Genomic DNA, 17,178 nt, shown 5'->3' with positions numbered 1-17,178 from the left:
TCAGATACCAGGAGGTCAGAGGGCAAAGTGGGAGTCAGGAGGCAGGGTCCAGTTACCAGGAGATCAGGCAGTAGGAGCAGGTGGTGCAGAGGATGCAGTCCCTAGCAAGGGAAACCCAGTTGCATGGAAAATTTCTTGTTCCTGAGATTGGTTTAAATAGAAACTGAGGACCAGTCAGGACCCCCAGCATTCCACCAATTAGATCCCAGGATAGGAGTCTTCTGACAGAGGTCAGCTTCTATTCTGACAGTAGTTAGGAAAACACTGGTTGGTGGGTTGGAACTTATTAGCACCTAAGAGCCCTATGGACTAGGGTTCAAGACACCCACTGCCTCCAAAACCTCTACTAGAGAAAGGGAATGGAGGGTCTCCACAATCACCAAGAAGAACTGGCTGAGAGGAGAGTGGCACAAAAGCCCCTTCCTAAGGAGTATTTTTCCTTTCTCAGATTGTCTTGGAGTAACTTGTCCCACACTGCTCATTCCAACTCCTAACTTTGTTTTTCAGAGGCGCCAACTGCATGTTTCACTACTGGAGTGACTTGCAGCCTCCTATCCGCAGGTGGCTTACCACCAAAGTGACCTAATTTCAAAACAGAAAACTGGGACGAACCCATTCATTCCTTAGCCTCTCTCCTGAGACTTCCAGTTAGTGTAGGTTTTAGTGGTGTTGGCAACTGTGAACAATGTCACCTGGGAACAATGAGTGAGATCACGTACTGATTTTACATAAGGCACTGAACAGCTATCAGATAACAACTTTATGGTCACTACTGACCTGAATTGATTTGAATGAGCAACTTAAGAGGGTAAAGCTCCATGTTCCATTGCATCTAGTCCCTTTGTTATATTTTCATTATAGTGTTTCAAATGATCTGCTTCTCCTAAATGTAAGTGGTGATGATACTAGTCACCATTATATATAAGTTGCTACCTGGTACTAAAATTATGCTTCATTATATTGTGTTAATTACAGTTTCAAGTGCATCACAGTTTGCAGGAATTATTCACTGGATCAGCCTAGTCATCTTGTCTGTGTTCTTTTCAGAGGTATGTAAAATGCGTGGTGAAACACAATTGATTTGGATGCAGGACTCAGTCCTGCTCCCACTGATGTCAGTAGGAATTTTGATTATAGGAATAGGAGCAGGAACATGATGTGTTTTAAAAATAAAATAAGTCCGCTTTTGCCATTCATATTTGGAAAACCAAAAGATCTTGTTTGTATTGACAGTCGTTCTCTTTATTAGAGATAATTAGAATGGACTGGGAAAAATGGGAGAATGTTGCCATACAAATATAAGAGCAAAATTGTGAGGAGAGATAATTATACCTGTATCATCCCAAATCAGTCCCTTTAAATGATGGGGAAAAGGCCTGGCTCACTCCAGGAAATTTCTCACTCCAGGAAATTTCTCATTGGCCTCAATCGGAATTTTGCTGTAATAAGAAATCCAAGACTTCATCTTATACAAAGCTTGGTTCTGAATAAGAATTAATCATGTCCTTTCATGATTTACTTAAGCAGCTCTCTCTGTTTTTTCTAAATATTTTCCATCCATCTATATTACTGCTGTATAGGAAAATAATTAAATACAGCAAATTAGATACAAAGTAAGACTGAACAATGGTGAATTTCTGTGCAAATGTGTATTTGTACCATAATTGCATAAATTCATTAATTGGAAAAGCCCATATTGATAATACAATAAATGACTAAATTGAAGTAATTCACTATAGTTTGCAACTTTATTCCAAAAAACTGTCATCTGTGTTGAACTATTAATATATCTAAAGTGCTTCCAAAACAGCAATTTGGATTATTCCTCCGGGACATGTTATGCATATTGTTACAAAAATCCTATTACGTGGTTGTGTGTTTTTGAATTACACCAACATCCATGCCATGTCAGAAGACTCCCTGGAATATCTACAGACCTGAAGAATATTTTTCTAGTTTTGCTAGGGGAAAGGATTTGCATCCAAATAAAACAGAAGTTAGAGGCTGCACCCAAGAGTTCAGTTTAGCTTAAAAGGTTATGAGTATTCACCTGAGAAAAAGCAGAAGCCTTGATAGTCACAGCTGATGCTGCAAACCACTCTTGTTGGACATGTAGTTAGTTATATTACACAGCCATTTATTTCTATGGTTCTATTAATGGATTAAAAAAATATCAAATTTAAGCAATGAATACACACAACCCTAAACCATACACTTTTGCTCACTTTCATATCCTGAGTCCAAACCTTTCCTACTGATTATGGTTCAGAAATAAATAAATACTAAGATAAACTTATTTTGAATATGATAGGCAAAGTTGTTTGGCTACCCTCCATCCCCATTTTGTGTCTGTATTGTATTTTTTTCTTCTCTCTGTGTTTAGGACAATACGGGTATTGGGAGTGAATCTCCCCTCACTGCATTTAGTACCCCTTGTTCTAATCCTGTTGGCATCCACTTTGCAGTTTGCTTCCGTCTTTCCAAATTGATAAATTTCATTCACCCGTTTGACCAAAGTTTGAATTTACATTAAAAAAAATACCACCAATAAAGAGATGAAGTAGCCATGTGAGGCGCACAAAGCGGCTAGGATTTTTGGAATTCTGTTCATCAATCAAGCTTCTGGAAACTTTTAAGAGTCCTAGACTGCGCTAATAATAGCTGCAAACATCATGTACTTCACCACTGTGACAGAAGCAGCTCCACAGACCACCTGAAAGCACTTTATAAACCACAGATTGAGAACCACTGGGAAAGGGGAAGAGTGAATTTTTCACCTTTGCTGCTGCTGTTGTTTTGCTGGAGATAGTTCTCTACAACATTGGATTAACAGGGCAGCAACAAATCTGTTTACATTGTGATGATTAGCATCAAAATAGAAAAGAGAAACTTATTTTTCTCATCTAAAATGAACACTTAGAATTTCCAGACTATTGTCCAATGCTCTGGAAATTGCAGGCCGTGAAAAAGGCAGAGGATCTCTTACAGCATTTTCATTACATTTATTTAATTCCTGTTCCTCATGTGAGTGATTTGTCTTTGTTTGGGGTGGATAGAAAAGAATTTTGCTCTGTGGTTCAGTGAGGCTTTTACAATCATTCACTGTTCAGACCAGGCTAGGCAGAGAGATGCTATAATGATTTCACAAAGAGGGTAGGGTTTCGTTTGATTGATCAGACCTTATCAGATGCCTGTTGAGTATGATCCATCACTTATAATACTATTTTCCCCAAACCACACAAAGGCACTTGTGCTCAAAATTTGGAAAATTGTGGATTGATCGAAATCTTTGGTTATAATGGATAACGTTAGCAACTTTAACTATAGTACACCCATTTTATTGTCTCATTACAGTTAAATAGGAGCTGGCTTTCTGCTTGATTGAAATGTAGTGGACAAATGTGCCAGGTACTTGCAGCCACTAACAAAATTAAATTGCTACTCCTCGAGCATTTTCCTTCTATCTTTACACTTTTGCTACAGCCACAAGTCTTAACCTGAATTTACTGCAATGTGTTAATTTTATATTCTCCTCGTGTTAGTCTCCGCAAACTTTCCAACATATCACAATATCTTTTTTCAGTGACGTGCATATAACTTTTGCAAATGCTAAAATTAGATTTACTGGTTGTGATGCTTTGCCTGTTAGTGTCTGTTTACATATGTCAAGCCCGTACACCAAACAATACCCAGATGTTAAGACAGAAGAGGAGATAGAATGTCAGAGGGATATTGGGGCAAAAAACAAAAGCAGCAGTCAAGGCTAATTCAGGATTGCACCATATCAAGAGGGTAAAACCAGCCCTGATTATACTTGGATGAGAAAAGGCAGACAGAGGACTTGGCATCGACTTTGGTAAGTGGTGTATGGTCTGAATATATTTTAAATAATCTTATGACTTTGGTATTAGTGGCCAGATTCTGTAGCCCTCGCTCAGTCCAGTTGTTCCATTGAAGATAATGGGACTGTTCCTGTGAGAGAGGCCTGCAGGTGTGGGCTTTTTTAGCCTGTAGTACTCCGCTGTTGCATTGCTTTATATAGGCCCAATTCAGCACAACATGTAAGCACTCTACTGACTTTAGTCACAGGAGTAGTCCCATTGAGGTCAACAGGACTGTTCCCATGCTTAAAATTAAGTACACACTAAATCAGGGTCTTTTTTTCCCCAAAGGTTTTGGAATGGGAAAGCATTCAGCAGGGTTTGGGGTTCCAGTAGTTAAGGTGTTAATTGTCTGGGTTTTTTAAGTTTGAGTTAAAATGTATTAATTGGCTTGTCGCATTAAGAAGAGAAAGAGGACAAAATGAAACGTATCACTCAAATTACATATAAACAAAAAATATTCATTGTAGTCTCTCATACTTGTACTCCTCCTTCATAATAATCTCTAGGAAGATTAAAACGTCTTAGGGGAGAGTCCTACAGAATTTAATTAGAATTAAGCCAATATAGTTCTGTAGACATTACTGGGGGAAAAAACCTATAGAATTTAAGAGAAAATAATATCCTTTCTGTATATTTTTCTAAAAAATCCTATAGTAGTAATATAATTCTCTATTAAATGCTGTATGTTTCAAGCAACCTATCAGTATAGAAAAATTAGAATTTAATGGAAAAGTATATGATTCTTCCATAACGAACTGGAACTTTACCTTTCTGAATGTTTTCCTCCATTCCCTATGCATACTAGTTTTATTATCATAGGGTTCCTTAAGTGTGCTGGATTGTTGGCCATGTATGTGTATTGGGGGACTTGTTAAGAATTGATATTGATAACATTTGGTTTTGGGAACAGGTGGTGCAGAGGAAAACCTAGAAAAAATTACATGGATTTTATAAACTGATATTTAAAAAAATCAGTTAAACTTTGGCTGTGGAGTCTTTAATAGAGTGCACAAGTTTAACTTCTAATGTTTTGGAAATCTATCTCTGCTCAGCCATCCAACTTTGTCGCTATACAACAAGGTGGATTCAGGAGACCATAGGATTTTGTGGTGGGATAGGACTTTAGCACAACGCCTTCCTAAAGTTTCATCCCTCTTATCTCAATCCCTTTTTCTCAAGAACATTTCTGACCCATGCAGTGTGCTAAACTGGTGCTTCAGCTGGACTCTCTTCAAGCTTGATTTCTTGCTGCTGATGAGATTCCTGCATCTTCTACACCATTCATCAGGGATGTAGATAAAACCCCTGGTCCAAATGTGACCAGAAGGAACTTCTGATGTAGGAAAGTCAAAGACTAAGTTTGTATCAAATTCATATTTGCTTCAAGGTAGCGTGATGTCAGCAAATAGGTCACTGAGCCATGTCCGTAAAACAGTTCTGAATCTAGAATTCTGAGTTTAGAATCCATTGTCATTCTCAATTACTATATTCTAAGGACAAACTTGGTACAGTGTATGTTACAGGAATGTTTGTCTGAATGCACCTGTAGAATTTAGATACTATGTAATATAGGTTAAAAAAAAAAAGAAAAGAAAACATAGTTGCTAGTGTTAGAGAATTTATGTGTTTATGCCTGCAATGTTGGTGTCACTCTGCTATTGCAGTTAATTATTAATTATTGTGGATATATTGTACAATAGAATGCAACAATTATAATGCAGAGCATGTGGAAAATATTTTGTACTATTTTAATAGTGTGTGAGATGTAGTCAACTCTTACCCTTTTCTTTCCTTTTCCTTTTAGAAGTTTGGCTGACGAGAAGCTGAATGAGATGATACCCATGTGGTAGAACCCTGAGTGTCAGGTTAAAGATAACATGTTCCTGATCCTCCAGTGGTATGGTAATGGTAGGTACTAATAATTGGGGAAGCACTTCTAAGAACTGTCAGCCCATAAAAAGGTAAATTAAAACACTTCTAAACAGTGTTTGAAATGAGTAATTAGTTGGATGACCTGGGTTGCAGGAGATAAAACTCTCATAGATGATGTCATGGAGTGAGGGGGAGTCAGGACCCTGCACCCCCACTTCCTGCAATTCACCGTGACTCTTAGCCAGCCAGTAACACAGAAGGTTTATTAGAGACAACAGGAACACAGTCCGAACCTGAGCTTGTAGGCACAAACAGGACCCCACAGTCAGGACCTTCTGGTGCGGGGGGGGAGGGCAGGGAGATTAAAACCCCAGACCTGGGGCTCCCTCCTCTTCCCCAGCCAACTCCAAACAGAAACCCACGCCAGCCATCTCCCCCAGCCTCCCCCCAGCTCCTCCTCCAGCCTTTGTCCAGTTTCCCAGGCAGGAGGTGTCACTTGGCCCCAACCCCCTGGCTCAGGTATCTTCCCTCAAGGGAAGTCTCCCATCCCCAATGCAGACAGTCCTGTGAAACTCTCCTCGCTGTGCTGCGGTGATCCAGGTGCCAACGTGTCATTGCATCTATGTTCCATGAAAAATGTGCAGCTGTAACAAAACCATCTTCTGTGGTTTTCCATATTAAACATATTTGAAGTTTAAAAAAAACACTCCCAGGTCAATACTCTCCCCTCCCTGCTGCGTCACAGATGAGTACAAGGTATTCTTCTTGGGAAAGGTTTACTCCAGGTATTTTGAGTAATCTAGTGCATTGCAAAACAAAAGTTTGCTTTTCAGAGTAATTATGCCAGCAAACAATAAATGCTTGGGTGGGGGGAGGGGGGAGGGGAGAGCTACACCAGAGACTGGAAAGGTCTCTCTTTCCCCCACACTCCTCTGTCCTCAATCTTCCCCTTTCAGTACAAACAGTACTGCTGAACTAAACATAGTTCTCTCCTTTACCTAAACCTGATGGGCCAAATACATCCCTTCACTCACTCTTTTGGTTTCTTTACTCTAGCGATGAATTTGACCCAGTGAGTCACAGAGTAATAAATTATATATTAACCGTGCAAGGAATAAAGTATGTAAAAAAATTATTGAGTGTACGTTCACAGTAGGCTAACTTATGCAAATTGTGGGAATTCACATGGCTGGCTCAGCAAAGACCTCAGCCAAGTTTCCCTACCAAATTAGATAGAAAAATTATAGTACCACTGCAGAGAGATAATTCTTTTTACTTGACAATAGTAGGCCACATTGTTAAGGGGACACTATCTGTCTGAAAACTATACCTTTTAATAACACCTAAGATTACTGTAATGAAAATAATTTACTGCAATTATTTTTCCAGTTTCTTTCTGCATTTGATAGCACTTATTGTGTAATCAGTTATTCAGTTCCTGTCTTAATGAAAACACATTTACAAACATCAGAGGTAAAAACATTTGTAAAGTTTTGGGTTTTTTAAGGAATTTTTTATTATAAGTTCAGGGTGTTCTATTTAAAAGATGCTGTACCACAAACTGAATATCTTATAAATTTTTCAATTTTAAATAATTCAAGTTGGCAATGTCCCTTTAAGCCAAAAGGTAATATGTACAAGTGTATTAGATGCTTGTATTCAAGTTTACGCATCAAAATTGCAATGTAGCTTGGCAGCTGCACTGTAAAACAGAACATCTACAGGTACACATATACTATAATGATAGTAAATGTCTATACATAAATAACAGAATAAAACCTTTCTCATTTTTGCCTTTTTCTTACAGAGACCAGTTTAAGTGGCATTGTATCATATTGCTAGAGTTCATGCTTAAACTTTGGTAAATATTATAATCACAATTCAGTTTTAATTCATTTCCATTTCCATTATGCAAACAAGATGTTCTAATCATTATTCTCCTTTGTCTTTCAGATCCTGCCACAGATTTTGTTTTTAAATGCACTGTACAAATATATCACATTAAATATATTTTTGTTTGCCAAAGAAATATGTTTGATTGTTTGGGGAAAAAAAATTAAAATGTTATTTGTAAATAACACCAACATTTTTTTATTCCAGTATTTTTCTATTTATCATTCACTTGACAGGTTCAAAATACTATATATGGAAATTTGTCTAGTGACGCTTTTTTGAGTGTAGGAGTTCTCAGCAACCACCATGGAAACGTGTTGCCAACATGTGTTCTCTGTGAAGGCCAGGGATTAGTGAGAAAGGGTGATATTAGCTTGGAATTACATTAATAAGCATTGGCTGATGTGTACCGAGAACACTGCAGGTGTATGTTTTGGATACACACAGTGTTTAAGACACATTAACCATGCCCTCCTAACTAAATGGCCACAAAGCAGAAAATGAATGTATGATTAAAAAGACCTCTGTACAATTTTTTAACTTAACACTTTATAACATTTCATAAATGATCTGGAGGATGGTGTGGATTGCACCCTCAGCAAGTTTGCAGATGACACTAAACTGGGAGGAGAGGTAAATATGCTGGAGGGTAGGGATAGGATACAGAGCGACCTAGACAAATTAGAGGACTGGGCCAAAAGAAATCTGATGAGGTTCAACAGGGACAAGTGCAGAGTCCTGCACTTAGGACGGAAGAATCCCATGCACCGCTACAGACTAGGGACCGAATGGCTAGGCAGCAGTTCTGCAGAAAAGGACCTAGGGGTTACAGTGGACGAGAAGCTGGATACGAGTCAACAGTGTGCCCTTGTTGCCAAGAAGGCCAATGGCATTTTGGGATTATAAGTAGGGGCATTGCCAGCAGATCGAGGGATGTGATCGTTCCCCTCTATTCGACATTGGTGAGGCCTCATCTGCAGTACTGTGTCCAGTTTTGGGCCCCACACTACAAGAAGGATGTGGAAAAATTGGAAAGCGTCCTGCGGAGGGCAACAAAAATGATTAGGGGACTGGAACACATGACTTATGAGGAGAGGTTGAGGGAACTGTGATTGTTTAGTCTGCGGAAGAGAAGAATGAGGGGGGATTTGCTAGCTGCTTTCAACTACCTGAAAGGGGGTTCCAAAGAGGATGGATCTAGACTGTTCTCAGTGGTAGCAGATGACAGAACAAGGAGTAATGGTCTCAAGTTGCAGTGGGGGAGGTTTAGGTTGGCTATTAGGAAAAACTTTTTCACTAGGAGGATGGTGAAACACTGGAATGCGTTACCTAGGGAGGTGGTAGAATCTCCTTCTTTAGAAGTTTTTAAGGTCAGGCTTGACAAAGCCCTGGCTGGGATGATTTAGTTGGGGATTGGTCCTGCTTTGAGCAGGGGGTTGCACTAGATGACCTCCTGAGGTCCCTTCCAACCCTGATATTCTATGATTCTATGAATGTTCTGTTGATGAAAGGTGCAGCCCTGAAGACTGAAGGCATCTGTAAATAGAACAAGCAGCTCTCAGGCTTGTTTACAGGAGCCCTCCCATGTGTCTGTATTCTGTTCTGGAGACTCTGCCTCTAGGTTGAGAGGCTGGGGCAGACATCACAGTTGCTCTTCCTTTGGTCTCTGTCCAGAGACTATCAACAAGGGTGCTGATTGTGAGGGTGGATACCTATCATCTAGAAACTGGACCAAGACCCACCAGTTCGTTACACATACACCACGAAACAGCCGTCAAATAATTATTCACACCAGCACAATAGAGGTAAAAAGCCTTTGTGACTGGCTGCCCCTTAAAATGAGCTAGCCAGACCCCTTGATGACAGTATTGCAGCCTGATTAAAACATTGCGGAGAGGACTTAAAGCAGCAACTACATTATGTGAAAAATCTTTTTTATGCCCCCTCAATAGAGTGTTTCAGACAACCCATATTCAGGGTTGTGAGCCAAAGAGTTCTGCTGTTTATTCTCTTTGTAGTGGATATAGCTTATTATTCCAAAGATAAATGTCTGTGTATTCTGTCCATGGCAAAAAGAAATGCATTTCATAAGCAGTTTCTGAGTATATGCTAACTATTTAGCAGTCCTCCAATTACTCATTGACTTAAAATTTCACAAATACTTTCTAAGCATAGGACAAAATGGGCCAAACTCATCCCTCATGTCGCTCCATTGAAGTCAATGGAGTGGCAACAGGGAAGAATGTGTCCCAAGATTTAAATGAAGGAATGTTTCCTTTTAAATTTCCTATTAACAGCCTGCTGCAGAATTTACTTTGCCTGGCTTTTAGCTTACTTGCTGAAACCTTCTTTGCAAATTCTTGATCAGAAACTCAGCAGATTTTTACAGGAGAAACAAATCTTCCATTATAGACATGCTTTCCAGGATTTGATTCTGTTTCTGGAAAGGAGCTGGTAGGGTCAGGGCTTTTGACTTTTTTTGTTTTTCAAATCCTTGTTCTTTTGGAGCAGGGACTGAGAACTCTGACACTTATAGGACAAGTATAGAATGTCAACCAATGTGTGTTTTCAATGGGAATGCCGTGTAATGAAAATGCTGTAAGTGCAGGACTATTCAGATGTCCTAAGGGCCTGATCTTGAGTTTTGCTGAGCACCTGCAACTCCAGTTGACTTCAGCGCCCCACCAGGATTTGAATTTACTCCCATGTTCACGCTCCCACATAATACTGCTGAGCGTGGAATTGTTAGGGGAGCTGTTCCTTAGATGGAACCTTAAAATGTTATGAAGTTCTTTCTGCCATTTGAACAAGGGTTTTTTTTTGTTTGTTTGTTTTCTTAATATGGAGATATACCTATCTCATAGAACTGGAAGAGACCTTGAAAGGTCATAGAGTCCAGTCCCCTGCCTTCACAGCAGGACCAAGTACTGTCCCTTATTTTTGCCCCAGATCCCTAAATGACCCCCTCAAGACAGTTGCAGTCTTGCCCCACAGGCGGCTGTGTAACAGATTAATGTAGTGACCCTGTGAATGGTTCATCAGTGTGCTAAATTTGTTAATCATTTTGGGATCCTTCAGATGAAAAGTTAATTTATATATGTAAGTTTATCAGCAGCAGCATTGGTTCCTGATGGCAGTTCAAGGTCCCATAACACTTCTCAAAGGGGAAAAGGGTAATTGCACTAATTATCCTGACTGGCATACCCCCTCTCAGTAAAACAGACTCAGATGTCCCATGCTGTGTGTGAGCTATTTTTAAGTGCACGTTAGCCGATCCATTTGCCTGTGTAGTCACTGAACTACTGGTATTGTTCTTTTAAAAACTCTGGGTTTGATTATGCAGTGTCTTGCAACCAGTGTAGTAATTTATATCTGTGTAAAGTGAGTATAGAAGGCTACCCATCTGTTTTGGAGCAGTTTCAACTCACTTTGTTCAGGTGAAAACAGCTACAGAAAGTGCAAGGCAGTGGATAATCAGGCTCTTGTGTATGAACAGTGTTATTCAGAAGAACCCAACGCTATTCTGTGTCTACGTTACTGTTATTGTATTCAAAGTGTGGTAGCAGCATAAACCCAGAGTTTTTGGTTTTTTAATATATTCATATTTGGAATGAATAGAACACATGTATATTCACAGCCATTTTCATTCTTTTTTCCTGCAAAATTCCGACTCCTTTCCTGGCCTGGGCACCTCTCTCACATATCTACCAAGCTCTCTCTGATTAATTTTATTTTTAGACATGCAGAATAACATTTTGGGGTACTTTACAAGCCACACATCTATGTTTTAATCCTTCTCTTGCGTGTAAAGTACATTTTAATCTGAGTTCTGCACTGCCACAGGCAGAATGGAGCCCTAACTTTTGTGTGAGTGAAATTACAGTAATTTTTAATTTGATCTTTTAAAAACACCAACACCAGAGAAAAATGTGAAAGATGCTGTTGGAATTTTCATAGAAATTCATCACTGTTTCATGGTATGTTCGCTTATTATTCCTCCTTTCTAACTAAATACATTAACCTTATGCCGTTTGCTTAATAGCGAGAGTGGGTGCAGACATTTTCCTCCCTGCACTCTGACTCCCTGGGACGTTAAAATGAGGAAATGCTCCTTTGCTGTGAACAGAGAGAACAGCAGCCCAGGAGCATGTTGGGGTTAATTGTCTTATTAATTCCAGGAGATTTCTGAATGAGTGTCATGCAAATTATAATAAATTGCTGTCTTTTTCTTAATATTTCTTGTTAGACTATTTTGAGAATTGTGGTTCTCGGTATATGGGATTATATTGAAAACAAAATAGAGGTAAGTACCACAGCCAATGCTGTTTGTATTTCAGCATGGCAAAGTACAAATAATTAACTATTTCTGCAGTGTGTGCTTTAGCTATAAGAGTTGATGCATTTACACTGTCAGAGATTTATACATGTTACTCCCTGCACACAAAGGTGAAATTAGATGCAAATTAAAACACTGTCCACAGTGGGAAGTATCAGACCGATGCTGGTTAGAACAGTGTTTTAAACACATTTGTTTCTATCGCAGTTTTTGTGTGATTTTGCTGGCTGGTGTGGATAAGAATTTCTTTTTGAGACCCATGAGAGTTAAACTGTGATTATATGATCCCTGTCGACATTATAATGATAACAGAGTCTGAGGATCTGGTTAACAATATGACTGAAATTTGTAGTGTAGATGAGGCCTAATCATGTTTCCGTAATCAAGCTAAAACTAGAGCTGGTAGGAAAATTTTCATCAAAAAGAGTTTCTGTTGGAAAATGCTACTTTAACACCAAACATTTTCACTAAATTGTATAGATTTCAACAAAAAATCACTTTTGGAAAAAACATTTCAAAAATGTTGAAATGTCCTATTTTAATATTTTCAGAACTAAAAAAAAAAAATTGGCTTTTCCTCCCAATCCAGAGTGGAAAAAAAAAATCAAAATCTCAAAATTTCTATGGGGGAGAAAAATCAGTTTTCAAACTAGTTCTAATGAAAACCCTGAAATTCCAAGTAAATAGCCCATTTATGGGGACATTAAGTATCGTCTGCAATACGATTTTTTAACTGTGTTGCTAACCCACTCCCCAGACTTGATTCTGGCTGTAGTATACACAAGGAACAGACTAATCCCCCACCATACAAATAATCTGTCACAGTTTTATAAACAGAAAACAAACTCCTGTCCATACTTGCCAAGGAGACCATGAATGGAACCTGCTAGCAATAGCAGTGTTCAGGCATGTTTGTAGCTATTATGGTTCTGACCAAGAGTAGATAAGTCCTTAATGTACATAACTAACAAAATGGTAATTACTTAAGAGTTTACACAGCTAAAGTGCAACAGTAGTTAATGTACATTATAATTTCAGTAATTATAGGATTGTTGTGATAGAAACAGGGTTTAGATGGAACGTAGAGCTAATAAACTGAATGCTCTGCGGGAGAGGACAGGAAATCTGGTTTTCATTACATATAAAGCCACATTTAGAAGTGCGCAAATCTTCCATAACTAAACCTCAAACCATTTTATCTGACTTGCATATTCCAAGTGAGACACACAGTATGGGTTGGAAGCCAGGTGGCACTTGATATTATCCAGCAAAACATCAATTTCAACAGTTTCATTTCACTTTTTAAAGGGAAGTGTTATAGTCTAGCATCCTCCAGATGGTGCCAGTGAGGATTACAACTTATTTGCATCTTTCCAGTGGATTATGTTTATGTTCAGTTCTTGATGTCTGTTGCTTACAGTGGGGTACATCCAGTTTCCCTGTGCAAACCATGAGTAAATGGGCCTTGAGCTTGGTCTTTCCAAAGGGGCTGGGGGGCACAGAATTTTGCCTTATGCCTTTCCAGGATGTGGTGGGCCAGCCCAAGCATTATTGTTAGCATTGCCCTCAATTCCATTCTCTCTGCTTTTCCAATGATCCCAACCTTGACATGTCATTTGTCCACTTCTCCCGCAAACCTTTCCATGCCTTCTCCCCACATTGCCTTCCGCACATGGAATTGCCCTTCCTGAGCTGATTCCCCATGGCCACTAACCTCTCCTTATTCAGATCTCTCCTGAAGATCCACGTTTGCCAGGACACCTACAGGAAGCTAGCCAGCTATAATAACACGGTCATGGAGTCCTTGGGGATAGTCTTTATATCTCTGACAAACACAGACTATCCCAGCATTGAATTACTAAGATGTGGTCAAGTGCCACCTAGTCACTTTACTTGTTTGTTGTGCCCCTTTACTCCACTTCTTTCTCCCTACATCTTTTTAAAATGCAAGTTCTTTCAGGCAGGGACAGTGCCCTATTTTGTGTTTGTACCGCACCTAGTGGCTGGTAATAAATAGCAATAATAATAATACAGCTCCTGGGTTGTAATAGCATTTGGGGCATCACTTCTACGTGGAGATGTTGGCCAATGGACTAGTTGCAGACCTCCCTGGCCATGGCTCCCCCACACTTCTAAACCTGCGGGTGATGTCACAAAGGAGTTCTGCTTCACAGCATATAGAGGATGCAGCTTTTTTGTGGCCTGCTCACCTCACCTCAAAACACACACAGTTTATAACTGCACCACTTTTGTTATTGAAGAGCCTTCCAGGATCACTAAGGAGGGTGGGAGGATTTGTGACCCTTAGAAAGGGTTTGAAAAGGCTATTCATTAAAAATCTCTCTCCTTTTAGGTATTTGATGGTGCTGTAATAATTTTATCCTTGGCTCCAATGGTGGCCTCTACAGTGGCAAATGGCCCGAGCAGTCCTTGGGATGCCATCAGTCTCATTATCACTCTGAGAATTTGGAGAGTTAAGAGAATTATAGACGGTAAGTGGTGATTAAACTTGCTGTCTTGAGAACCAGCTGGTTGGGTAAGAAAAGGATTGTAACACTCAGAATTGGTTTTAGAAAATATCTTTATTGTTCTCCTTCCTCTAAATTTTAAAAGAATGAACAGTGTTGCGACTCCCACTGGTGAGAATAGGAATTAATTCCATGGCTCCTTTATGAATCCTTCTTGCAGCTGCTCTTTGGCACCCCCAGCATCCTCTATCGTGCCAGTCTACTTTCAGTTCCTGCCTCTGGTATAACTTTGTCTGATTCCCCATGCTTTCTTTGCATCTTAGAGGTTCCCCACAGAAAGTTTTCCACAAATCTGTTTAATCTATTAATTTGAGCATAATTAGCTGTGTGCCAGGCCTGTTTTGCCCAGGATTCCAGGACATGCCTCCATTGGGAAGCACTTGGAGAGAAGCGAGGAGCTCGAAGAGTTAAGACTTCAGAGAACAGGAGCAGTGTCTGAGCATGAAAACAAGAATTCAAGGAAGGGGCTATTAGCATAGGTGGAGGGCAGTCAGATCTATTATTAAACTGTAAATTGTTTTACTATCGGTGTATGGGATTCCAGGACGCAGGGAAGAGGAATGCAAAATGAATGAGGCCAAAGCAGGATCACTTTGCTTCTGTGAGAGAAAGAGCGTGTCACAGTGGCATTTGTGTTCTATACACTGAGGACTCCGAAGTTCCAAAGGGAGGGTATGCAGCCCTGTACGGGGAAGTACTGAGACCAAAGTTCAGGATCTGATTCAGGTTGTGAAGAACATCAAGAAAAACAGTAAAATTTGCATAGTCCCCTGAACAAAGTGAGCTGGCCTTAACTGTGACTTTGTGAAGATTTTCAAAGGCATAAATGGCAGGTAGGCATCCATCTCCTATTGGAAGGCAAAGGGAGTTAGGTGCTTAACTGCTGTTTGTACCTTTGAAACTCTCACCCTTAGTCTATTTCCCTCATATAGGTATTTCCTGCAGTTGTATTTAGGAGTCTATGTTAAAATGCGTAGGGCTCTGGAATAGCTCCTCCTAGAAGCTGGTGCACAGCCATATGTTTCAAATGTTATCGGGACGTGCGGAATACAAAGCAGAGAATGCTCTTGACCTGCCATTTAGAGGATCTGTGATAAGTGCTGGAATAGATCTACATTAGTGTAAATGTATTTCAGCTCTAGTTTTGCCTGTAACTCAAGTGATGGTTCGCAGCTTGGGATCTTGTGGTTGCAGGTGATGGAATTCCTTCTCCAAAAGAAATGCTATAGTTCAATCATAAATTGCTGCGTTTCATGCAGGAATTACTGAGTGAAATCCTATGGTCTGTGTTAGTAAGTCAGGTCGGATCATGATGATTCCTTCTGGTTTTAAAATATATGCAGACATCTCCTCTGATAAGCTAAACTACTGCTGAATTTCTTCAAGCACTTGTTTGTTTTTTCCAGCATATGTGCTGCCAGTGAAAGTAGAGATGGAGATGGTGATTCATCAATATGAGAAGGCAAAGGTCATTCAAGATGAGCAGCTAGAAAGACTAACCCAGATCTGCCAAGAACAAGGGGTAAAAATTCCATTATATTTTTATTTACATATTGTCTGTCAAAGACACTGGTTTTGTAAAGACTGAAATAGCTCAAATAAGTTGCCAAGGTCAGAGGTTTGAAAAATTATTACTAGGAATTCTATTCAAAGATGAATAGAACTTTAGAACTCTCTAGGATGCTAAAGTTTCTAGCAACTTTCAGGAAATTGCAGCCTGTGTTGTACTTATCCTTACCTCCCATTTGTAGGGATCTTCAAACAAACATTTGTTGTTTGACAGGTTGTCTTTTCCCCTTGCTCCTGTATGAGTACCTTTAAGGGGATAGTGACTGTTTTTTTCATTTTTAATGGAAGAGAATAACTTCAATAACTAATTTCTCAACTATCGATACATCAGTTAGACTCCTTTGACCAACTCAAAAATGCTGCAGAAGAAGCTTCTACCTAGTTTTTGGGAAAGTAAGCTGGTACGCCCCAGTACGGCTTCCCCAGGCGCAATTTAAAGGGCCTGCGGCCCTTTAAATTGCTGCCAGAGCCCTGCTGCCGGAGCCCTGGGGTAGTGGCGGTGGGGCTGGGGCGGTGGGGATTTAAAGGGCCCGGGGCAGTAGCAACGGCCAAGCCCTGGGCCCTTTAAATCATCCCCAGAGCATTTGCTGACAGAGCTCTGGGGAAGCGGCAGCGGGGCTCTGGGGACAATTTAAAGGGCCCAGGGCTCCAGCCACGGCTACCACCCAGGGCCCTTTAAGCCCTAAGCTAGAGCCCCCAGCTGCTGCTGTTACCCCAGGGAGGGGGAGGAGGCATTTTCCGTTACAGGGTGGGACAGAGCTGGCTCTGACCTCCTGCAGCCCCACCCCTTCTGCCAAGGCCCCGCCCCTTCCGGGGGCCAGAGCCGGCCCTAGCCCAGCCCCGTACCAGTAAGTCCCTAGACTTACTTTCACCCCTGCCTAACCCCCACTGTAGATGCAGCTAGGTCAATGGAAGAATTCTTCCATTGACCAAGCTGCTGCCTCTCGGAGAAGTGGGTTAACTACATAGACAGAAAAACCCCTTCCATCAATGCAGGAAGCATCTACATTATAGTACTACAGTGGCACAGCTGCAGTGCCGTAGCTATGTCTCTAGCTGCTGTAGACTGGCCATAGCCCAGGTCTCCTAGTGCTCT

The 17,178-nt window shown here is 40.3% G+C and overlaps 1 protein-coding gene across 5 annotated transcripts in view; it reads left to right on the top strand.

Annotated features, from left to right (window-relative positions):
- TMEM266 (transmembrane protein 266) overlaps positions 1 to 17,178 on the top strand; it is a 189,051-nt gene that overhangs the window by 132,372 nt on the left and 39,501 nt on the right. For all 5 annotated transcript variants that reach the window (XM_073303518.1, XM_073303517.1, XM_073303520.1 and 2 more), the window contains 4 exons: positions 976 to 1,049; positions 11,896 to 11,952; positions 14,339 to 14,477; positions 15,920 to 16,035. In XM_073303518.1, the coding sequence (XP_073159619.1) occupies positions 976 to 1,049; positions 11,896 to 11,952; positions 14,339 to 14,477; positions 15,920 to 16,035 (386 nt within the window). The remainder of the gene's footprint in view (positions 1 to 975; positions 1,050 to 11,895; positions 11,953 to 14,338; positions 14,478 to 15,919; positions 16,036 to 17,178) is intronic.

The sequence above is a fragment of the Lepidochelys kempii genome, chromosome 10 (genome assembly GCF_965140265.1).
Source record: "Lepidochelys kempii isolate rLepKem1 chromosome 10, rLepKem1.hap2, whole genome shotgun sequence".
NCBI classification, from domain to species: Eukaryota; Metazoa; Chordata; order Testudines; family Cheloniidae; genus Lepidochelys; species Lepidochelys kempii.
Note: the sequence above shows the minus strand (reverse complement) of the source record. Positions and strands in the feature narration are given on the sequence as shown.